This window comes from Bos taurus, chromosome 13, assembly GCF_002263795.3.
Source record: "Bos taurus isolate L1 Dominette 01449 registration number 42190680 breed Hereford chromosome 13, ARS-UCD2.0, whole genome shotgun sequence".
Taxonomy (NCBI): Eukaryota; Metazoa; Chordata; class Mammalia; order Artiodactyla; family Bovidae; genus Bos; species Bos taurus.
The window spans coordinates 53610104-53634846 of record NC_037340.1 but is presented as its reverse complement, the minus strand read 5'-3'; the positions used below and the strand labels follow the sequence as shown (position 1 = coordinate 53634846).

The 24743-nt window shown below is 43.1% G+C and overlaps 2 protein-coding genes across 3 annotated transcripts in view; one reads left to right on the top strand and one right to left on the bottom strand.

The window, feature by feature from the left end:
- Positions 1-24743, top strand: part of PCMTD2 (protein-L-isoaspartate (D-aspartate) O-methyltransferase domain containing 2) — a 67288-nt gene that overhangs the window by 35363 nt on the left and 7182 nt on the right. The window lies entirely within an intron of this gene.
- On the bottom strand, positions 10683-23098 carry LOC132346924 (craniofacial development protein 2-like). The gene is given in 2 exon segments (XM_059892968.1): positions 10683-18768; positions 18770-23098. Coding segments are annotated over 2 exon segments (1746 nt in total). The 5' UTR covers positions 19724-23098; the 3' UTR covers positions 10683-17976.

The following is a 24743-nucleotide window of genomic DNA, read 5'->3' as shown; positions in this document are numbered from 1 at the left end:
TTGTTGATTTTAGTATATTATTAATGTAGGAGATAGATGGGCTCCAGGTTAGACATATAACTGGCCTCCTGTTTGCATTTCATGCGACACAAAGAAGTGGACTTCAGGCTGGATGCTTAAAACTATGTTAATATTTCTGAGAGAAGAGATAGATGGACTTCAGTCTAGGTATTTACAATCAGCCTCCTGTTTGCTCTCTGAAATGGAAGTAACAACTGAGTAAATAGCCAGTGTTTGTCTCTTATAAACATCTTAAGGTGATAGTCATGGCAAGGACAAAGAGGGGGCAAAAGCCTGTATGAGTAAAGGATCCAGGGATCTCTGCCTCCCACTCTTCTGGAACAAGGGAGACACTACACATGCACAGAAAGGCTTCCTGTGGGTCAGAACTCGAGATAATGCCAGGCCATAATGAGTCTTGCTCCTCCCAGAAGCCTTCACTTTGAGATCCATCTTGGCTGAGGGGTGAGTGTGCACCCAGGGGAGGGTCCCAGGGTAGGTCAGGTGTGGGAAAAGGAACCAGATAATTGGGCTGAAGGTAGACAAAGACCCGGAAGAACTGCCCTCTATACTTGGCTTAACTGCTTCTTTACTGCGCCCCCCTCCCTGGGGGGTACGCCCACACCCTTTTCTGCCTTGCTTCTGTCTTAACAAACCATTTCTCTATGTGCTTTCCCACTTGTTGTTATGCTGTGTCTCTAACAATTAAATTTGCACCTGCATTTACAGTTTCTGCCTCCATGGTAAAAGCATTTTTTACTGCAGGCAAAGATCCGGGGAAAAACAGCTTCTAGCCTCTAGCCCTTGGTGGTCTGGTGGCTAGGATTCCTGGTTCTTATCCAGGTTTCCCAGGTTCAGTTCCTCGGCAGGGAATTAAGATCTCTTCACATCCCCGCTCGCTGCTAACTTGATCATTATATTAAATGACCCACCAACCATTGGCCATGACCCAACATGAAGAACCAAAAACAGGTGAAAAGGAGGTGGCACCCCACTAACTTGGAAAAACTCGTAACGTACCTGCCTCCCCAGCATTAGCCTCACTCCTCCTCCCTTTGTCTTTGCTGTTTAAAGTCAAGCCACTCTCTCCAGGTGGGTGAGAAGTTGAGCTGTGAACTTTGTTCCCACTTCTCCACTCTTTGGCCCCTGAATAAAGTCTGTGCTGAGTTGGTCTCAGCTTTGGTTTCATAATTACCTACTTGAACCCGAATGGAAAAAGGAAACCTTCCTTGTGGAAGACAGAGAGCCTCGGCCAACCTAGGGCCCGAGCAGGGTCCATAGGACTAACTTGGAAAAAATCTGTAGGGGGGCTGTGGTCTCTGCCTGTGGGGTGGGGGGAGGGCACACCTACAGCCGCAGCACCGGCTCCGTGGACAGTCAGCCCCTCCTGGGCCTGGACTCTGTGCTCTCGTCCCCACACCCTGACACCACCTGACAGTCTGACTCGGTGACACTAGCTGCCGGGCGTCCAGTCAGGAGGGACCCAGAAGCAGCACTTGGAGCCAGATGAGACGTGCCGCCTTTCCACGGGCTGTGGATGTACTGGGTATTAGGACTTTGCATGTAGAAGACAGAGCCGCCCGAAGCTCATGTGTGCTGTGGATTTGAAACCTACGTGCAGGGCAAGAGTTCCCACTGGCCCCTGGGTTGGAAGCTTCGGCACAGGTGAGGGCCACCACAGTGCTTCCTTGCCAAGTTCTCCAGGCCTCCCTGGTGGCGCAGCTGGACCCACACCCGGGCTCCCTGACCCGGAGCCTGAAAAGGTAATGCTGGGAGGGCCTGGGGGCAAGAGTGGTCACTCCACCAACCACCAAAACCAAGCCCATCCCAGGCTCTGCTACAAGTCTGCTCACATTTGCTCTCCGAATCCTGAAGAACCTGCCAGCAGCAGGGGCCATGAGTCCCATATTGATGGTGTTCTGAGGAATTTCCACGAGACCCCTTTCTGCCCTGTTCTGAGCAAATGACTAGTCAGTCCATGCTACCATCACCCCACAAGCAGCCTGAGAGGCTGAGGCTCCAAGAAACCAAGTAACCCACCCAGAAGGACAGATGGGCAGCCATGGAGTGGGGTCTGTGCCTGCCACCTGCCCAGGGTGACTGCTCATTCATAGCACATTCACATCTGCCTCTTTCACCCTCTCCCGGGGCAGCAGCTCAGAGAGCCTCGTCCTAGGGGGACTCATTCACCTTCTTTTACCAGGACTCTTGTCTCACAGTCATGTTTCTGGGCTCATCCGAAAGGCTTGTCACTGTGAAGTGGATTCAGTCTCACATCACCAGGGCCGCTTTCCCAGATCACACTCACCACCTGCTCGTCCACTCCCAGCTCAGACCAGAAAGGCCCCCTCAGGCCCCGAGTTCCATGGCTCTGCCTGGGCGCCTACTCCCCTCCGGCCTGGTCCTTCTCACGTCCCCTGCAGGGCCACCAGGAGCTCCCACTTCCCCGGGGCAGGCTGTTTGCTCTGTCCTGGGGAGGTCTCCATGGTTGTCAGGTGCAAGAGCCAACAGGTACCTGTGGGGCCTCCCACACGCAGCATAGCGGCCAGCACCCGCCTACTGCCCTCTTCACTCTGGATGGGCCCAGGGTGCGTTCAAGGACACACACCCCACTGTGTGTCCTGGTACTCAATCTCATCCCAGTGCTGCCTACGGGGAAGTTGCTAAGCTACTCTGTGCCTGCTGCACAGAGAGGGTGCTTGTTCACACACCCCTCCCAGGAGCACAGGGTTCTGGTGGGCAGGCTCCTCCAAAATTGGATTAAAGATTTACTGAGCATGGCCCTGCCCATCAGAACAAGACCCAGTTTTCCCCTCAGTCAGTCTCTCCCATCAGGAAGCTTCCACACGCCTCTTATCCTTCTCCATCAGAGGGCAGACAGAATGAAAACCACAATCACAGAAAACTAACCAATCTGATCACATGGACCACAGCCTTGTCTAACTCAACGAAACTATGAGCCATGCCATATAGGGCCACCCAAGATGAATGCGTCATGGTGGAGATTTCTGACAAAACATGGTCCACTGGAGAAGGGAATGGCAAACCTCTTCAGTATTCTTGCCTTGAGAACCCCATGAACACTATGAAAAGGCAAAAAGATAGGACACTGAAAGATGAACTCCCCAGGTGCCCATTATGCTACTGGAGATCAGTGGAGAAATAACTCCAGAAAGAATGAAGAGATGGAGCCAAAGCAAAAACAACACCCAGCTGTGCATGTGACTGGTGGTGGAAGTAAAGTCCAATGCTGTAAAGAGCAATATTGCATAGGAACCTGGAATGTTAGGTCCATGAATCAAGGCAAACTGTAAGTCGTCAAACAGGAGATGGCCAGAGTGGACATCGACATTTTAGGAATCAGTGAACTAAAATGGATTGGAATGGGTGAATTTAACTCACATGACCATTATATCTACTACTGTGGGCAAGAATCCCTTAGAAGAAATGGAGTAGCCATCATAGTCAACAAAAGAGTCCGAAATGCAGTACTTTGATGCAATATCAAAAATGACAAAATGATCTCTGTTCATTTCCAAGGCAAACCATTCAATGTCACGGTAATCCAAGTCTATTCCCTGACCAGTAACACTGAAGAAGCTGAAGCTGAACGGTTCTTTGAAGATGTACAAGACCTTCTAGAACTAACACCAGAAAAAGATGTCCTTTTCATTATAGGGGACTGAAATGCAAAAGTAGGAGGCCAAGAGATCCTGGAGTAACAGGCAAATTTGCCCTTGGAGTGCAGAATGAAGCAGGGCAAAGGGTGTAACAGTTTTGCCAAGAGAATGCACTGCTCATAGCAAACACCCTCTTACAAAAACACAAGAGAAGACTCTACACATGGACATCATCAGATGGTCAATACCAAAATCAGATTGATTATATTCTTTGCAGCCAAAGATGGAGAAGCTCTATACAGTCAGCAAAAACAAGACTGGGAGCTGACTGTGGCTCAGATTATGAACTCCTTATTGCCAAATTCAGACTTAAATTGAAGAAAGTGGGGAAAACCAGTAGACCATTCAGGTATGACCTAAATCAAATCTCTTGCCCTGGGATTTCTTTGGAAGGAATGATGCTATAGCCGAAACTCCAGTACTTTGGCCACCTCATGCGAAGAGTTGACTTATTGGAAAAGACTCTGATGCTGGGAGGGATTGGGGGCAAGAGGAGAAGGGGATGACAGAGGATGAGATGGCTGGATGGCATCACTGAGTCGATAGATGTGAGTCTGGGTGAACTCTGGGAGTTGGTGATGGACAGGGAGGCCTGGCGTGCTATGATTCATGGGGTCGCAAAGAGTTCGACACGACTGAGCGACTGATCTGATCTGATGATTATACAGTGGAAGTGACAAATAAACTCAAGGGATTAGATCTGATAGAGTGCCTAAAGAAATATGGACGGAGGTTTGTGATATTGTACAGGAGGCAGTGATCAAGACCATTCCCAAGAAAAAGAAATGCAAAAAGGCAAAATGGTTGTCTGAGGAGGCCTTACAAATAGCTGAGAAAAAAAGAGAAGTGGAAGGCAGAGGAGAAAAGGAAAGATATACCCATCTGAATGCAGAGTTCCAAAGAATAGCAAGGAGAGATAAGAAAGCCTTCCTCAGTGATTTAGGCAAAGAAATAGAGGAAGACAGTAGAATGGGAAAGACCAGAGATCTCTTCAAGAAAATGAGAGATGCCAAGGGAACATTTCATGCAAAAATGGGCACAATAAAGGACAGAGATGGTATGGACCTAAGAGAAGCAGAAGATATTAAGAAGAGGTGGCAAGAATACACAGAAGAACTATACAGAAAAGATCTTCATGACCCAGATAACCATGATGGTATGATCACACACCTAGAGCCAGAAATCCTGAAATTCGAAGTTAGGTGAGCCTTAGGAAGCATCACTATGAACAAAGCTAGTGGAGGTGATGGAATTCCAGTTGAACTATTTCAAATGCTAAAAGATGATGCTGTGAAAGTGCTGCACTCAATATGCCAGCAAATTTGGGAAACTCAGCAGTGGCCACAGGGCTGGAAAAGGTCAGTTTTCATTGCTATCCCAAAGAAAGCAATGCCAAAGAATGTTCAAAATACTGCACAACTGAACTCATCTCACATGCTAGCCAGAGAAGGCAATGGCAACCCACTCCAGTACTCTTGCCTGGAAAATCCCATGGACAGAGGACCTTGGTAGGCTGCAGTCCATGGGGTTGCAAAATGTCGGACATGACTGAGCAACTTCACTTTCACTTTCCTGCATTGGAGAAGGAAATGGCAACCCACTCCAGTGTTCTTGCCTGGAGAATCCAAGGGATGGCGGAGCCTGGTGGGCTGCCATCTATAGGGTCGCACAGAGTTGGACACGACTGAAGCGACTTAGCAGCAGCAGCAGCAGCACATGTTAGCAAAATAACACTCAAAATTCTCCAAGCCAGGCTTCAAGAGTACGTGAACCGTGAACTACCAGATGTCAAGCTGGATTTAGAAAGGCAGAGGAACCAGAGATCAAATTGCCAACATCCATTGGATCATCAAAAAAGCAAGAGAGTTCCAGAAAAACAACTACTTCTGTTTTATTGACTACGCCAAAGCCTTTGACTATGTGGATCACAACAAACTGTGGAAAATTCTTCAAGAGATGAGAATACTGGACCACTTGACCTGCCTTCTGAGAAATCTGTATGCAGGTCAAGCAGCAACAGTTAAAACTGGACATGGAACAACAGACTGGTTCCAAATTGGGAAAGGAGTATGTCAAGGCTGTATATTGTCACTCTGCTTATTTAACTATGCAGAGTACATCATGAGAAATTCTGGACTGGATGAAGCACAAGCTGAAATGAAGACTGCTGGGAGAAATATCAATAACCTCAGATGCAGATGACACTACCCTTATGGCAGAAAGTGAAGAGGATCTAAAGAGCCTCATGATGAAAATGAAAGAGGAGTATGATAAGGTGGCTTAAAACTCAAGATTCAGAAAACCAAGATCATGGCATCTGGTCCCATCGCTTCATGGCAAATAGATGGGGAAACAGTGGAAACAGTGATAGACTTTATTTTGGGGGCTCCAAAATCACTGCAGATGGTGACTGCAGTCATGAAATTAAAAGACACTTGCTCCTTGGAAGAAAAGCTATGGGCAACCTGCTGCTGCTAAGTCACTTCAGTCGTGTCCGACTCTGTGCGACCCCATAGACGGCAGCCCACCAGGCTCCCCCGTCCCTGGGATTCTCCAGGCAAGAACACTGGAGTGGGTTGCCATTTCCTTCTCCAATGCATGAAAGTGAAAAGTGAAAGTGAGGTCGCTCAGTTGTGTCTGACCCTTAGCATGGACTGCAGTCTACTAGGCTCCTCCGTCCATGGGATTTTCCAGGCAAGAGTACTGGAGTGGGGTGCCATTGTCTTCTCCATGGCCAACCTAGACAGCATATTAAAAAGCAGAGACATTATTTTGCCAACAAAGGTCCATCTAGTCAAAGCTACGGTTTTTCCAGTAGTGATGTATGGATGTGAGAGCTGGACTATAAAAAAAGGTGAGCACTGAAGAATTGATGCTTTTGAACTGTGATGTTGAATAAGACTGTTGAGAGTCCCTTGGACTGCAAGGAGATCCAACCAGTCCATCCTAAAGGAAATCAGTCCTGAATATTCATTGGAAGGACTGATGCTGAAGCTGAAACTCCAGTACTTTGGCCACCTGATATGAAGAACTGACTGATTTGAAAAGACCCTGATGCTGGGAAACATTGAAGGCAGGAGGAGAAGGGGACGACAGAGGATGAGATGGTTGGATGGCATCACTGGCTCAATGGACATGAGTTTGAGTGAACTCTGGGAGTTGGTGATGGACAGGGGGGCCTGTCGTGTTGCAGTCCATGGGGTCGCAAAGAGTTGGACATGACTGATTGACTGAACTGAACTGAATAAATAGTGATGTTGACATCTTTTCTTGTGATTTCTTTTAAAGGGTGTGAGTTATACTTACTTCTTGAAATTGGCTTCATTAATGGCTGCCTTGTTTTGAATTCTTTTCCAATGACCACCCCTAAGGCATTTCTCCATGCCTTAGGAGGGCAGGTGTTTTTACTTTGTGAAATGAAAATATCTCCTGCCATATTAATAAACAGGAAATGTCACAGCCATCAGTGATTTCTCACCTCCAAATGTCAATGAGGGCTCCCACATAAAACAAGATCCTCTATGACCCGCCTCCTAGAGTAACGGAAATAAAAACAAAAGTAAATAAATGGGACCTGATTAAACTTAAAAGCTTTTGCACAGCAAAGGAAACTATAAGCAAGGTGAAAAGACAACCCTTAGAATGGGAGAAAATAATAGCAAATGAAACAACTGACAAAGGATTAATTTCCAAAATATATGAGTAGCTCGTACAACTCAATATCAGAAAAACAAACAACCCAATCAAAAAATGGGAAAAAGACCTAAACAGACATTTCTCCAAGAAGGCTTACAGATGGCTAACAAACAAGTGAAAAGGTACTTAACATTGCTCATTATTAGAGAAATGCAAATCAGAACTTCAATGAGCTGTCATATCACCCCAGTCAGAATAGGCATCATCAAAAAGTCTACAAACAATAACTGCTGGAGAGGGTGTGGAGAAAAGGGAACACTCTTGCACTGTTGGTGGGAATGTAAATTGATACAGCCACTATGGAATGTGGTATGGAGATTCCTTAAAAAACTAAGAATAAAACCACCATATGACCTAACAATCCCACTCCTAGGCATATACCCTGAGGAAACCAAAATCGAAAAAAATGTATGTATCCCATTGTTCACTGCAGCACTATTTACAATAGCTAGAACATGAAAGCAACCTAGATGTACATTGACAGATGAATGGAAAAAGAAGTTGTGGTACATATACACAATGGAATATTACTCTGCCATAAAAAGGAATGCATTTGAGTCAGTTCTAGTGAGGTGGATGAACCTAGACCCTGTTACACAGAGTGAAGTAAATCTGAAAGAGAAAGATAAATATCATATTCTAACACATATATACAGAATCTAGAAAAATGGTACTGAAGAATTTATTTACAGGGCAGTAATGGAGATACAAACATAGAGAATAGACTTATGGACATGGGGAGAGGGGAGGAGAGGGTGAGATGTATGCGAAGAGTAACTTGGAAACTTATATTACTATATGTAAAATAGATAGCCAACGGGAATTTGCTGTATGGCTCAGGAAACTCAAACAGGGGCTCTGTATCAACCTATAAGGGTAGGATGGGGAGGGAGATGGGAGGGAGGTTCAAAAGGGAGGGGATATATGTGTACCTATGGTTTACGTGGGGGGCTTCCATGGTGCTCAGAGGGTAAAGCGTCTGCCTGTAATGCGGGACATCTGGGTTTGATCCCTGGGTTGGGAAGATCCCTTGGAGAAGGAAAAAGCGACCCACTCTGGTACTCTTGCCTGGAAAATCCCATGGACGGAGAAGCCTGGTAGGCTACAGTCCATAGGGTCGCAAAGAGTCGGATATGACTGAGCGACTTCACTTTCACGGTTGATTCATGTTGAGGTTTGATATAAAACAAAAGTCTGTAAAGCAGTTATCCTTCAATTAAAAAATAAATTAAAAAAAGAGGGCTCCCAAAACTGACATCCAGCGGATGCTGCCACCACGCACCCCCCACCCCCTTGGATTGCTGAGGAGCCGGGAATGAAAGAAGCAAAGTGAAGGAAGAAACAGGATTGGCCCTAGATAGCTGAAGTGCATAAGAAAGGAATGAATGCAGTGAGCCTAGAGGTTTGCATCTTCCCATACACAGAATCGGAGAAGGCAATGGCACCCCACTCCAGTACTCTTGCCTGGAAAATCCCATGGACAGAGGAGCCTGGTGGGTTGCAGTCCATGGGGTCGCTAAGAGTTAGATACGACTGAGCAACTTCACTTTCACTTTTCACTTTCATGCATTGGAGAAGGAAACATCAACCCACTCTAGTGTTCTTGCCTGGAGAATCCCAGGGACAGGGAAGCCTGGTGGGCTGCCGTCTATGGGGTTGCATAGAGTCAGACATGACTGAAGTGACTTAACAGCATACACAGAATGCTAAATTCCTTAACTTGCAAACTTGTATATAGCCTGATTCCCCCTCCTGCCTCCTTGGAGCAGTTTTCTTAGAGCTACTGAGATGCTGTTTCCCAGGCTTGGAGTTGTAAATATTCCCACCAAGTAAAACAACTTTCTACTTTCAGGTGTGACTATATTTTTCAGTTGACAACTAACTTAAACAGACCTTGAATCCTTGTGAATGTGCCCAGCAGTGCAGCTCTTCATGGTGTTGTTACAGAAAATGGCCACAAGGCGGCAGCACTTCTTCATGCTGCCCTTTTTTTTAAACTGTAATTTCCCTGTTATTGTCTACTGGAATATAATTGATTTCTAATGTTGTGCTTGTTTCAGATGTACGGGAACTTGATTCAGTTATATAAATACATAGACGTTTATATATTCTCTTTTAGTTTCATTTTCACTTACAGATGATCGCAGTGTGTTCAATAAACTCTATGCTATTCGGTAAGTACTTTTTGATCATCTATTTGATATATATTAATGTGTATATGTTAATTCCCATACCTTAAATTATCCCACGTGTATCTGGAGGGCAGCAGACACTCCAGATTCACTGTGGGAGCACACTGCCTGCCACATGCTCCCAGCTCCCTCAGCCCCAGGACACTCCAGCCTTGGGACCCCAGCTAATCAGGCTCCAGGGATGACACCAGCCCAGGTCACTATGTCCTCAGGGAAATAGAGTCAGCATTTCTTTTTTGCTTTTGCTGTTTTTATCTCATCATTTGAACTGGAGTATATAGGTGAATTACAGTCTTGTGGGTGGTTTTTTTCCCTTCTATCACAACTAGTTTCACTTCTATTAATACATATTGAGTTTTTTCCATATAGGTTATTACAGAGTGTGGAGTAAGTGTCCTTGTGTTATACAGTGGGTCCTGGTCATTTATTTTATAACTAATAGTGTGCGTATATTAGTCTGAAGCAACTCATTTCTCCATGCCCCACATCTTTATATCTTGGTGATTAGAAGTTTTTTTTTTTAAGTTTGTGAGGCTCTGTCTCTGGCCAAGAAGTTCCATGGTATCCATCTTTAGTTAGCAGCAGCAGCAGAGGTGATATTATATGATACTGATACTTGTCTCTTTCTGTGTCCCTTACTTCACATGATCATCTCTACTTTCTTTCCTGTGCCAGCCTTGGCATTATTTCCTGCTTTCTTTGTGGTTGAGAAATACTGCATTATGTACATGTACCGCATAGTCTGTATCAATTTAACTGTGCTTCTACAATTAGCTTGATTCCCAGTCTTAGCTATTTTACCTTACAGGGTCAAAATCAGGATTACCCATCTTTTTTTTTTTTAATAGTTTGGCTGTATTCTCAACCCCACCCCCGTTCAAACATGAGACACAAGCCGGCTCAGGCTCAGGAATGGGATAACAGCCCAAATCAAGGAGGCTGCAGGGAATAAATTAGGCATTGATTTTTTTCTTTTTGTTTTCTTTAATCTCGTGCTGAAGCTATGTCAGAGTACAGTCAATTTAAAGTTTTGTGCTTGCTATTAGTGTACAGCTGCCTGATTCAGTTATGACATATATCTATACACACACACACACACACACACACATATATATATATGTATACAGTATATCTGTTCTTTTTTGAATTCTTTTGCCATAGAGATTATTGCAGAAGCTCAAGCAAAGTTCCAGTTGCTGAACATCAGGTCCTTCTTGACCATCTATGACAGCTACAGTTTTCTGTGTATATATGGAAGGAAGGAAAGAGAGAATCCTTTTGGATTATCTATTACAGCTACAGATTTCTGTGTATATGTAAGTCCCTACCTCTGAATTCATCCCTGCCCTTTCTTTATTTTTTTTTACTGGAACCCTCTGTGTTTGAATTCTCAGTCTCTTTTTGAGTTGTAACTTAGTTCCTTTGTGTCTCTTTTAAAATTTTTCCTACAAGGGACATCAAAGGCTGTTGTCTTCCTTTCAGGAATCAGTCTGGTTGATTTCACTTAGTGTACGATCCTTCAAAGTTCCATCCTCCTAGCAAACAGTGGCATAATTTCATAATTTCAGTGGTGCTTTTTCAGGGCTGAGTAATGGTCCATTGTCCATATGTAACACACCTTCTTTAACCGTTAATCTGTCCGTGGACATTTTGCTGTTCTGCTTTGGCTGCTGCAAGTAGAGCTGCAGTCAATGTTGGGTTGCATGTGATTTTATTGAATGATGACTTTCTCAGGATATTGCCCCAGATGTGGGGATGTCTGATCCTAGTGAAGGAGGAAACAGACAGAACAGGCTCCATCTTGAAAGCAGGACTTCATCTTGGGCAGGACTGTGGACTTTGAGCTATATGCCCAGTATCTATGGAAACGACATACCAACTGGAAAACCAGACCCCTGGATGGAAGAGCCCCAGGGCTCGTACTTAGACTCTCTGTCACCTAAAAGAATACCCTAATTATCTGTGTAACTGAATAGAATCATAAATTCTATTATGCTTATTGGGATATGACCATAGGCCTATTGATAATTGTCCACTGTTATAGGCTTAAGGCATATGAATCATGGGTTAACTTTGATTGTATCTTTCTTTTCTTTTGTTCAGACTATTTTCAGAGAATCTGGGGAGGTGGGTTTGAGCACGTACACTTAGGGTATATAAGGTTTTCACAAAAACCTGTTGGTGTCCTTGGCTAAGAGGAGACTCTGCCTCAGGGCCGCCGGTGTGATAACCTGCACTCTGCTGTCTGCACCGTCCTCTGAGTGAGTTTGTTTCCTGGAACGCGTGGCTACAGCACTAGGATTGGCACTCTTAAGAATTTTTTTTTTCTTGACATTTGGAGGCTGTGCTTTCTAGTGGCTGTTGTCAATGTCTGTTTTGACTGAACATGTAGTGGGGTTACCTCACATGCCAGCTCCCTCCTGCCTTTATTGTTTGTAGACTCGTGAGGATGGCAGTCTGACCAGTGGGGTTTGATTTCACCATTGTTGTTTAGATTGGCATTCCTGCAGCAGTTAGGGATGCTGTGCATCTATTCCTGTGGTGGGGGTTTGCTTTTTAAAAATTTTTTTCTTGTTTCCTTTACATTAAAGGATGTGAGGAAAATTTATTGGCTTCTTGAAACTCTGTCGTGTTTGGAATTTATTTCTGCAACCCCCCACCCTGGGAGTTTTCCTGAGGGCAGCTGTCATTAACAGAAACCCCAGGCCTGTGAATTAGAGGTGCTGGTCAGCCTCTTTGATCCAGTTGTAGTTACAGGAAGTGTTTACAGGCGACTGTATTTTTTAAAGCACATCTCTGGTTCCTGGGAAAGTCAGCATCCTGGGCTGTGGATTAGAGTGAACTGTACCTGAGCAAACACCTAAGGGCTTGTGTTCACTATTTTTCCCCCGTAAAGCATCACACACACACACACACACACACACACACCCACCCAGACTAGTTCCTACTGGGTCCACAGAACCCTGCTGAGTGTGCTCAGGTGCCTAGGAGGCTGCACTCCAGAAAGAAGGCTTGAGCTGGAATGCCCAGCAGCAGGGCATGTGCAGGGTTCGTAATATTTGTTCCCAAGTCCCTGGAGGCCTGGATCCTGCTGGGGAGTCTGGTCCGAGCCAGAACATAGCAGACAGTAGATGTTTAAAAAAGGTTCAGTGAAGGGCACCCTGTCAGGTTGCATCAAACTCACCCCAGTCCAGCAGTGGGACGTAAGCCTGACGGGAGTCGGGGGGAATAAAGAAGGCGCTGCTTCTTTTTCCTTCTCTCTAATATCATGCCGATGTTACGTTGCAGTATAGCTGATTTGAAATGTTCTGATTGTTGTCATATATAGCCGCCTAATTCAGGTATAACATATCTATGAGATAGGTCTACTCTTTTTGGTTTTTTTTTTTTTTTTTTGCCACAGAAGGTCAAACAGAGTGGTGAGCATCAGGTCCTGGTGGATTATGTATGTCAGATACAGTTTTCTGTGTATACAAAGAGGGAAGGTAGGAGATAATTCCTGTGGCTTCTCTCCTAGAGATACAGATTTCCGTGTATAGGTTAGAGGTACAGATTCCCATGTATATTGGGAAAGGAGGAAGGAAGGGAGAAAGGAAGAGAATAATCCTTGGGGATTATTGATTACACACACAGGAATATTATCTACAGCCCTTGAGGAACATAGTCCTTGACTTTGTTTCATTGCTAAGTTATTGTTTTGTCTTCTTTGACAGTTTTCCTTTCTTTCTGCATGTTCTCACTTCTCTAGTTAAATGTACTCTTTGGAACTCAGATACAGACAGGAGGCATACAGAGGACATGCTATGTTTTCCCTTAAAATTTGAATATTTTTTGGATTAATGAATTAATCAATGCGTTGTAGGATCTTCTCCTCTTATTTTATTCCCACTTCTTCCCAGGAAGGTCAACAGAGATTAAAGGACATGGTAGGGACTTCCCTGGTGGTCCAGTGGCTAATAGTCTGCACTTACAATGCAGGAGACCCAGGTTCATTCCCTGATCAGAGAACTAGATCCCACATGCCACACCTAGAATATCCCTTGTGCTAGACTGGTGCCAGCCAAATATTATGATAAATTACAAGTATAAAAAACAAAAAATTTTAATTAAAAATAAAATATTTGGTAAAACCCACATGTAGCCATTCTTGCAAGTCCTTATTCAGAGAACACATGGCCATGCTACGTGTCTGCAGACAGGATCCCGTGACAGTTAAAGAGATGTCACCAGACAGGCCATGCCTCTGATACCAGAACTACGAGAGGCAGTGTTCTTGGTAAAAGGCAGGATTTGTGATTGCTGAGTTCATTCACTTGATCTTTCCTTGAATGTATGTCTGTGCTTGAAACAGAGCAGGACCCTGTCGTCCTAGACCCCCCTCCCCAAGCATGTCCTCCGCCTGCCTTTTGTCTGTGGAAAGTTTCCGTCAAAAAGTAAGTTTAATCAGAGAAATGAGAAATGCTGAAACAAAGGAAAACAGTCAAAGAAAACTAAACAATAATAATACCGTCATTAGGCATCGTCAAGGACCTTTAGTTCTTTCTCTAGGTCTGTAGATAGTATTCTGAGCCACATCCTGAGAGCTTTTATAGATACCAAAACATTAGGTGGAGAAGTTAACTACATGATGACCAGACTGCACCCAGGACGTGAGCTGCCACAATTCAGAGAACTGGCCACAAAGAAATGGGAATAAGCTGACCTGGAACTGAAGATTGACCATACTTACAGCAAGATGACGCTGGTCAGACCCTGATGACCAATTTCAAGATGACTGTCAGAGCTGACTGTGCTGTTTCTGCACGTAGCCCATCTCCCCCATTCCCAACCCCCACCCACCCTGTGTCTATAAAAGCTCTCACCCCCCCGTATGTCAGGGGTGGGAATGGCCTTTGGATAGACGCCCACCGCTCCACTCCTCGCAGTTGCCAGCACCTAAAATAAAGCACACTTTCCTTTCTGCCAACCTGGCCTGTTTATTGGCTTTAGAGCAGCGAGCAGCTGGACCTCATGTACTCTTTCAGTAATATTAATAAATAAATAGGTATTGATTTATTTTATTGTTAACTGTCAGTGGGCTTACACATTCTGATAAGCTTTATGCAAGCAGAAAAATTTCTTGTTACTAATATGAACAGTATTGCTTCCATTAGTTAATAAATTCAGTTCATTTCAGTCAATCAGTCGTGTCCAACTCTTTGCGACCCCATGGACTGCAACACACAAGGCCTCCCTGTCCATCACCAACTCCTGGAGTTTACTTAAACTCATGTCCATTGAGTCAGTGATGCCATCTAACCATCTCATCTTCTGTTATCCTCTTCTCCTCCCACCTTCAATCTTTCCCAGCATCAGGGTCTCTTCAAATGAGTCAGTTCTTCTCATCAGGTGGCCAAAGTATTGGAGTTTCAGCTTCAGCGTCAGTCCTTCCAATGAATATTCAGGACTGATTTCCTTTAGGATTGACTGGTTGGATCTTCTTGCAGTCCATAGGACTCTCAAGAGTCTTCTCCAACACCACGGTTCAAAAGCATCAATTCTTCAGTGCTCAGCTTTCTCGATGGTCCAACTCTCAACATCCATACATGACTACTGGAAAAACCATAGCTTTGACTAGACAGACCTTTGTTGGCAAAGTAATGTCTCTGCTTTTTAATATGCTGTCTAGGTTGGTTATAGCTTTTCTTCCAAGGAGCGTCTTTTAATTTCATGACTGCAGTCACCATCTGAAGAGATTTTGGAGCCCCCCAAAATAAAATCTGCCACTGTTTGCATTGTTTCCCCATTTATCTGCCATGAAATGATGGAACTGGATGCCATGATCTTAGTTTTTTCAATGTTGAGTTTCAATCCAGCCTTTTCACTTTCTTCTTTCCCTTTTATCAAGAGGCTCCTTAGATCCTCTTTGCTTTCTGCCATAAGGGTGGTGTCATCTGCATATCTGAAGTTATTGATATTTCTCACAGCAATCTTGATTTCTGCTTGTTTCCTCCACCCTGGCATGTAAGTTCAATAAGCAGTGTGACAATATATGGCCTTGACTACTTCTTTCCCAATTTGGAACACTGAGGTGCATGTCTTTTTGAATTAAGTTTTCCTCCAGATATATGCCCAGGAGTGGGATTCTGAATCATATGGCAACTCTGTACTTAGTTTTTAAAGAAACCTCCATACTGTTCTCCACAGTGGCTGTACCTACTGACATCCCCATCGACAGTGTAGGATGGTCCCCCTTTCTCCAGTCTCTCCAGCATTTATTGTTTGTAGACTTTTTGATGGTGGCTCTTCTGATTCGTGTGAAATAATACCTCAATGTAGTATTTCTGCATCTCTAACAATTATTGGTGTGGGGCATCCTTTCATGTGCTTTTTGGTCATCTGTAGGTATTCTTTAGAGAAAAGTCTATTTAGATCTTACACTCATTTTTTGATTGGGTTGTTTGTATTTTGATATTGAGCTCCTTGAGCTGTTTGAATGTTTTGGATATTAATCCCTTGTCAGATGTATCATTTCCCAATATTGTCCCTATTCTGTGGGTTTTCTTCTGTCTTGTTTATGAATACCTGTGCTGTGCAGAAACTTCTAAGTTTAATTAGATCCCATTTGCTTATTTTTGTTTTTATTACATTACTCTTAAGAGCTGGGTCAAAAAGATACTGCTGTGATTTATGTCAGAGAGTATTCTGCCTACGTTAAGAGTGTTGTAGGGTCTGTCCATATATTTAGGTCTTTAATCCACTTGGAGTTTATTGTTTGTATGGTGTTAGGGAGCGTTCTAATTTCATTATTATGCATGGAGCTGTCCAGTTTTATCAGCACCACTTAGATCAGATCAGATCAGTCACTCAGTCATGTCTGACTCTTTGCGACCCCATGAATCGCAGCACGCCAGGCCTCCCTGTCCATCACCAACTCCCGGAGTTCACCCAGACTCACGTCCATCGAGTCAGTGATGCCATCCAGTCATCCAATCCTCTGTCGTCCCCTTCTCTTGCCCCTAATCCCTCCCAGCATCAGAGTGTTTTCCAATGAGTCAACTCTTTGCATGAGGTGGCCAAAGTACTGGAGTTTCAGCTTTAGCATCATTCCTTCCAAAGAAATCCCAGGGCTGATCTCCTTCAGAATGGACTGGTTGGATCTCCTTGCAGTCCAAGGGACTCTCAAGAGTCTTCTCCAACACCACAGTGCAAAAGCATCAATTCTTCAGCACTCAGCCTTCTTCACAGTCCAACTCTCACATCCATACATGACCACAGGAAAAACCATAGCCTTGACTAGATGAACCTTTGTTGGCAGAGTAATGTCTCTGCTTTTGAATATGCTATTTATGTTGGTCATAACTTTCCTTCCAAGGAGTAAGCATCTTTTAATTTCATGGCTGCGTCACCATCTGTAGTGATTTTGGAGCCCAGAAAAATAAAGTCTGACACTGTTTCCACTGTTTCCCCATCTATTTCCCATGAAGTGATGGGACCGGATGCCATGATCTTCGTTTTCTGAATGTTGAGCTTTAAGCCAACTTTTTCACTCTCCACTTTCATTTTCATGAAGAGGCTTTTGAGTTCCTCTTCATTTTCTGCCATAAGGGTCGTGTCATCTGCATATCTGAGGTTATTGATATTTCTCCCGGCAATCTTGATTCCAGCTTATGTTTCTTCCAGTCCAGGGTTTCTCATGATGTACTCTGCATATAAGTTAAATAAGCAGGGTGACAATATACAGCCTTGACGAACTCCTTTTCCTATTTGGAACCAGTCTGTTGTTCCATGTCCAGTTCTAACTGTTGCTTCCTGACCTGCATACAAATTTCTCAAGAGGCAAATCAGGTGGTCTGGTATTCCCATCTCTTTAAGAATTTTCCACAGTTTATTGTGATCCACACAGTCAAAGGCTTTGGCATAGTCAATAAAGCAGAAATAGATGTTTTTCTGGAACTCTCCTGCTTTTTCCATGATCCAGCGGATGTTGGCAATTTGATCTCTGGTTCCTCTGCCTTTTCTAAAACCAGCTTGAACATCAGGAATTTCACGGTTCACATATTGTTGAAGCCTGGCTTGGAGAATTTTGAGCATTACTTTACTAGTGTGTGAGATGAGTGCAATTGTGCGGTAGTTTGAGCATTTTTTGGCATTGCCTTTCTTTGGGATTGGAATGAAAACTGACCTTTTCCAGTCCTGTGGCCACTGCTGAGTTTTCCAAATTTGCTGCCATATTGAGTGTAGCACTTTCGCAGCATCATCTTTCAGGATTTGGAATAGCTCAACTGGAATTCCATCACCTCCACTAGCTTTTTGTTTGTAGTGATGCTTTCTAAGGCCCACTTGACATCACATTCCAGGATGTCTGGCTCTAGGTCAGTGATCACACCATTGTGATTATCTGGGTCGTGAAGATCTTTTTTGTACTGTCATTCTGTGTATTCTTGCCATCTCTTCTTAATATCTTCTGCTTCTGTTAGGTCCATACCATTTCTGTCCTGTATCGAGCCCATCTTTGCATGAAATGTTCCTTTGGTATCTCTGATTTTCTTGAGGAGATCCCTAGTCTTTCCCATTCTGTTGTTTTCCTCTATTTCTTTGCATTGATCACTGAAGAAGGCTTTCTTATCTCTTCTTGCTATTCTTTGGAACTCTACATTCAGATGTTTATATCTTTCCTTTTCTCCTTTGCTTTTCGCTTCTCTTCTTTTCACAGCTATTTGTAAGGCCTCCCCAGACAGCCATTTTGCTTTTTTTGCATTTCTTTTCCATGGGGATGGTCTTGATCCCTGTCTCCTGTACAATGTCACGAACCTCATTCCATAGTTCATCAGGCACTCTATCAGATCTAGGCCCTTAAATCTATTTCTCACTTCCACTGTATAATCAAAAGGGATTTTACTTAGGTCATACCTGAGTGGTCTAGTGGTTTTCCCTACTTTCTTCAATTTAAGTCTGAATTTGGCAATAAGGAGTTCATGGTCCGAGCCACAGTCAGCTCCCAGTCTTGTTTTTGCTGACTGTATAGAGCTTCTCCATCTTTGGCTGCAAAGAATATAATCAATCTGATTTCGGTGTTGACCATCTGGTGATGTCCATGTATAGAATCTTCTGTTGTGTTGTTGGAAGAGGGTGTTTGTTATGACCAGTGCATTTTCTTGGCAAAACTCTATTAGTCTTTGCCCTGCTTCATTCCGTATTCCAAGGCCAAATTTGCCTGTTAACTCCAGGTGCTTCTTGACTTCCTACTTTTGCATTCCAGTCCCCTATAATGAAAAGGACATCTTTTTTGGGTGTTAGTTCTAAAAGGTCTTGTAGGTCTTCATAGAACCGTTCTACTTCAGCTTCTTCAGCGTTACTTGTTGGGGCATAGACTTGGATTACTGTGATATTGAATGGTTTGCCTTGGAAACGAACAGAAATCATTCCATCGTTTTTGAGATTGCATCCAAGTACTGCATTTCGGACTCTTTTGTTGACCATGATGGCCACTCCATTTCTTCTGAGGGATTCCTGCCCGCAGTAGTAGATATAATGGTCATCTGAGTTAAATTCACCCATTCCAGTCCATTTCAGTTTGCTGATTCCTAGAATGTCAACATTCACTCTTGCCATTTCTTGTTTGACCACTTCCAATTTGCCTTGATTCATGGACCTGACATTCCAGGTTCCTATGCAGTATTGCTCTTTACAGCATTGGACCTTGCTTCTATCACCAGTCACATCCACAGCTGGGTATTCTTTTTGCTTTGGCTCCATCCCTTCACTCTTTCTGGAGCTATTTCTCCACTGATCTCCAGTAGCATATTGGGCACCTACTGACCAGGGGAGTTTCTCTTTTAGTATCCTATCATTTTGCCTTTTCATACTGTTCATGGGGTTCTCAAGGCAAGAATAATGAAGTGGTTTGCCATTCCCTTCTCCAGTGTACCACATTCTGTCAGATCTCTCCACCATGACCTGCCCGTCTTGGGTTGCCCCATGGGCGTGGCTTAGTTTCATTGAATTAGACAAGGCTGTGGTCCTCGTGTGATTAGATTGACTAGTTTTCTGTGAGTATGGTTTCAGTGTGTTTGCCCTCTGATGCCCTCTTGCAACACCTACCGTCTTACTTGGGTTTCTCTTACCTTGGGCATGGGGTATCTCTTCACAGCTGCTCCAGCAAAGCGCAGCCATTGCTCCTTACCTTAAGCGAGGGGTATCTCCTCACCGCCGCCCTTCCTGACCTTCAACGTGGGATAGCTCCTCTAGGCCCTCCTGTGCCCGCGCAGCCACACTACTTAAGAGGCTGTCTTTTCTCCATCTATAATCTTAACTCCTTTATCCTAGATTACTTGACCATAGGTGCATCGGTTTCTCTCTGGACTTTGTATCTTGTTCCATTGATATATGCAATATATTTCTGTTTTTCTTCCAGTACCAATGTCTTGATTACTTTAGCTTGTAGTCTGAAGTCAGGGAACCTGATTTTGTCAGCTCTTGCTTTTTTTTCTCAAGATTGTTTGGCTATTTGGGGTTTTTTATTCTCATACACACCATAAAATTTTTTGTTCTAGTTCTGTGAAAAACACCATTGTTAAGGTGATGCATTCAATCTGCAGCGTGCTTTGAGTAGTATGGTTATTTTGACAGCAGGAAACAATTTGTTCAAAGTGGTTCTAGGAAAGGCCAGCATCTTAAACCAACCATCACATGGTCTGCCTGTGACCCTTTCTTTTGCTTCATTGTGGTGTGATGTGGGTCAAAATGAGCAGCAAACAGGCAAATAGTTGCCTCTCCTGGCATGTGGTAATATTGTGGAATATGAAAACGTGAGTCAGAGACAGCCCAGTAAAGCAGCACTTAACACAGAGCTGGTTGGGAACCTGTGTGTGCACTTGTGCTTCTGAGAAAGAGTGCACAAGAAAAGAATGAAACATAGTTAAAAAAAAAAAGGTAAAGTGAAGGTATTGTAGAAAAACCTATAAAAAGAATAAAAAAGTTGGAGCAAAGGAGAGCTCCGGGGAGCAAGAGACCAGGGAATGTGGATGAAGCACTGACATGGGAACTCCAGGAGGTAAGATCCTAGTCCTCTATTTCTTGCAGTTCTAATAAAAGTAATTGAATTTCAGATGAATATTGTACAAGTAGAGGACAAGAAAAAACACACCAAGTCACCTGGAATTAATTCAATGGAATTCGTTTCATGGGACTCTATATACTTCTTATGTATTTTACATATCTCTTACCTACTATATTTTATATGTTTACATATAATGTGTATATATATATATAAATAACAATGTCAAGGGGTAAGCTTTGCATTTTCAGTGATACCAAAGAGAGTTGCGGGAATTTAAGAGTTGTGTGGATGTGAGCTAGTGTGGTCGGGAGAGGACAGCTCTGGGAGGGCCTGTGACATGGCCTGGCCGGGGCCCTGATTGATGGGGAGTAAACAGGATATTTGAGGTGAACAGAATTCACTTCCTAATATAGTTGTTAAGCAAGGACATGAGCATCCATAAACCTACAGTAAATATGCAGATTGGCAAAGCATGGGCAGGGATTAAAAGAATACTCTTGTTAATGACCTTCAGAGGAGTTAACAAAGGATGAGAAGCCTGAAGTTCCAGATTCAGGAACATCATCTCCTTGCTTTTTTAGTGTTCTGGTGCCAATTGTGCCATTTTTTTAAAGAACAATTAATAAGTTAGTAAATGGTAGGAAAGCTTGACATATTTATTCTATATATCCTGTTTTTCACAGATCCATATTTATTTTGTTCAGCTGCTTTTAAAAGTTAAAATTGTCTGCACATGAAAGTCACAGACAGCATCTTAAGAGGATGAGGACAATTTGAAACCAAAGGAGGAAGATTAGTGTAATTAAAAGTTAGATTAATAAAGAGAGCTCTATTCCTCAAGACTTATGCTTAGACATATTATTTTTAGCTCTATCTTATTACCTGAAGGAAATTTTAGCCTATCTCATTACCTGAAGGAAATTTTAACTAGTTCCTTTGTTTTCCTTACTCAGCTCTTCTTCCCAGCATCCTACTTAAGCACTGAAAACAAAATATTTAGGCCGATTTTGTCCAGTTTTCAGAGCATGTAGAGAAGGGGTGTTACTGCATCACACAACACTTGGTGGGGAAGGAGACCTACTCTGCAACCAGCTTATTGGTTTTTTTATCCTTTGTAGTCGATTTTTTTTAACCCGTTTTATATTGGAGTTTAGCCTATTAGCAATATTGTGATGGTTTCAGGTGCACAGCTAGAGGGCTCAGCCACACCTGTATCCATTCCCCGTAGCACCATTTACAATCGACAAGACACGGAAACAACCTAAACATCTGTCAACAGAGGGATGAAGACGAGTCCATGTATACAGTGGAAGAGTACCCAGCCACGGTAAAGAGCAGACAGTGCCATCTGCGGCAACATGGGGGACCCAGAGAGGATCATACTAAGTCAGAGAAAGACAAATACCATTACTGACATCATTCATACATAGAATCTCATCTAAAACATGACACAGATGAACTTATCTACAAAACAGCAACAGACTCACAGATTTCAGAGATGAATTTAGGCACCAAAGGGGAAATGTGGCTGGGGAGGGATAATCAGGAGCTTGGGATTAACATGCACACACTAAGATACATAAAATAAATAGCCAAGGAACTACTGTATAGCACAAGGAACTCAATATTCTGTAATAATCTATATGGGAAAGGAATCTGAAAAAGAATGGATATATGTGTAACTAAATCATTTTGCTGTACATTTGAAATTAACACAGCGCTGTAAATCAGCTATCTCCAATAAAATTAAAAAAAAATTTTTTTAAAGTAGGTTCTTCTAAATTAGAATTCAAGGCCAAAATGACATCTGAAGTCCCAGATATTTGGAAACTGATGTACAAGCAATGAAAGATTTAGAATTGACTGAAAACGAAACATTAAAATTTGTGGGGGTGGAAAGCAGTACTTAGGGGACATCAATTGCACTATGTAACTGGATTATAACAGAGGTCTTGGATCAGTGACTTCAGCTTCCACCACAGAGAAAGAGCAAATTAAACCTAGAGTAAGCAGAAGAAAAGAATATTAAACATCACTGTAGAAGTTAAGGAGTAGAACGGGGTTGGCAAACTTCATGCTCTGGGTGAAAGCCAGCCCCATGGCCTGCTTTTGTACAACTGAGCACTGAGCAGCTGTAAATTAGACTGCGTGGACTGCAGTTTACTGGCCTAATAAACTAAAAGACACAAAGTATATGATCATCTCAACAGAAACAGAAAATGAAAAGACAAATTCCAACATCCATTCCTGATAAAATCTCAGGTGAACCACAAATAGACAGGAACTTCCTTAACCAGATAATGGGCATCCACAAAAAACTCTGAGCTAAACTATACTTAATGGTAAAAGACCAAGTGCTTGCCACTTGGATCAGGAACAAGATAGGGACTTCTTTTCAGGCCACTTTGATTCAATACTCTCCAGAAGGTTCTAGGCAGGGCAATTGGGCAAGAAATAAAAGGCATCCAGATTAGAGAGGGAGGAGTAAAAGTTTTAATTCCAGAAAACACGACCATGGTGTAGAAGACTTGGTATAATTTACAAAAGAGCTATTAGAACTAATAAGTTTAGCAAGGATCCCGGACACAAGTTAGGTATCAATTGTATTTTTATTCATAAACTATTAGAATTTGAAATTTACAATGCCATTTACAACAGCATCAAAACTATGAAATGCTGGCAAGTGATATGATAGGCCTTTATACTGAAAACTACAAAGTATTACTGAAAGAAAAGGAAGAAGACAAAAATAACTGGGCTGTTTGTGGGCTGAAAAGCTCAATATTGTTAGGATGTGAATTCTCCCCAAATTGATACAGATTCAATGTAGTTCCAATCTAAAATACTAGCAGGTCTGTTTTCGGTAGAAATTGACAAGCTGATCCTAAATTTCATATGAAAAGCAAAGGACTCAGCACAGCCAAGACAAATAAGAAAAAGCAGAAATTTGGAGCAAATCAGGTAACACTATTTCTACAACTATTCCAACCAGTGACCTCAACTTCCACCTTGAATAACTAGAAAAAGAAGAGCAAATTAAATCCAAAGGAAGCAGACAAAAGGAAACGATGAAGATTACTCTAGAGGTCAAGGAAAGGAACAGGGGTGGGTGAACTCCATGTTGAGGGTGCAGCCCAGCCCCATGGGGTATTTTGTGAAGAGTGTGCTTGGCACAGCAAACCATTCACTAGTGCTTAATGAGGAAAAAGGTACTGGAGGAGTTGAATATCCGTATTATCCCCCTCAGCCCCTGCTGTGACCTTGCACCCACACCTTGCTACTGCTAAGTTGCTTCAGTCGTGTCTGACTCTGTGCAACCCCATAGACGGCAGCCAACTAGGCTCCCCCATCCCTGGGATTCTCCAGGCAAGAACACTGGAGTGGGTTGCCATTTCCTTCTCCAATGCGTGAAAGTGAAAAGTGAAAGTGAAGTCGCTCAGTCATGTCTGACTCTGTGACCCCATGGACTGTAGCCTACCAGGCTCCTCCATCCAAGGGATTTTCCAGGCAAGAATACTGGAGTGGGTTGCCACTGCCTTCTCCGACACCTTACACCAGAATCATAGACTTAAGCATAGAACCTAAAAGTGTAACACTTCTACATAAAGAAAGAAAAGTTTTGAGACCGTCGGCTGGAAAAAAAATTTCTTACATATGACTCCAAAAGCAGAAAAAAATACAAATTAATAAATTTGATTTTGTCAAAACCAAATATGTCTACTTTATTCAAAAGATTGTTAAAGAAAATGAGTAAGACAAATCAAGCCAAGCCACAAAGTGGGAGAATATTTTGCAAAGCATATGGCTTATAAAGGACTTATATCCAGAACACATAAAGAATTCCCCAAACTCAATGAGACGGCAACTAGTTGTTTGACAAACAGGCAAGGATTTAGACAAACTCACCAGCAAAAGATACACAGACTAGAAATAATTACATGCAAAGATACTCAACAGTATTAGTCGTTTACTTCAGTTCAGTCACCCAGTCGTGTCTGACTCTTTGTGATCCCATGGACTGCAGCATGCCAGGCCTCCCTGTCCATCACCAACTCCCGGAGCTTACACAAACTCATGTCCGTTGAGTCGGTGATGCCACCCAACCATCTCATTCTCTGTCATCCCCTTCTCCTT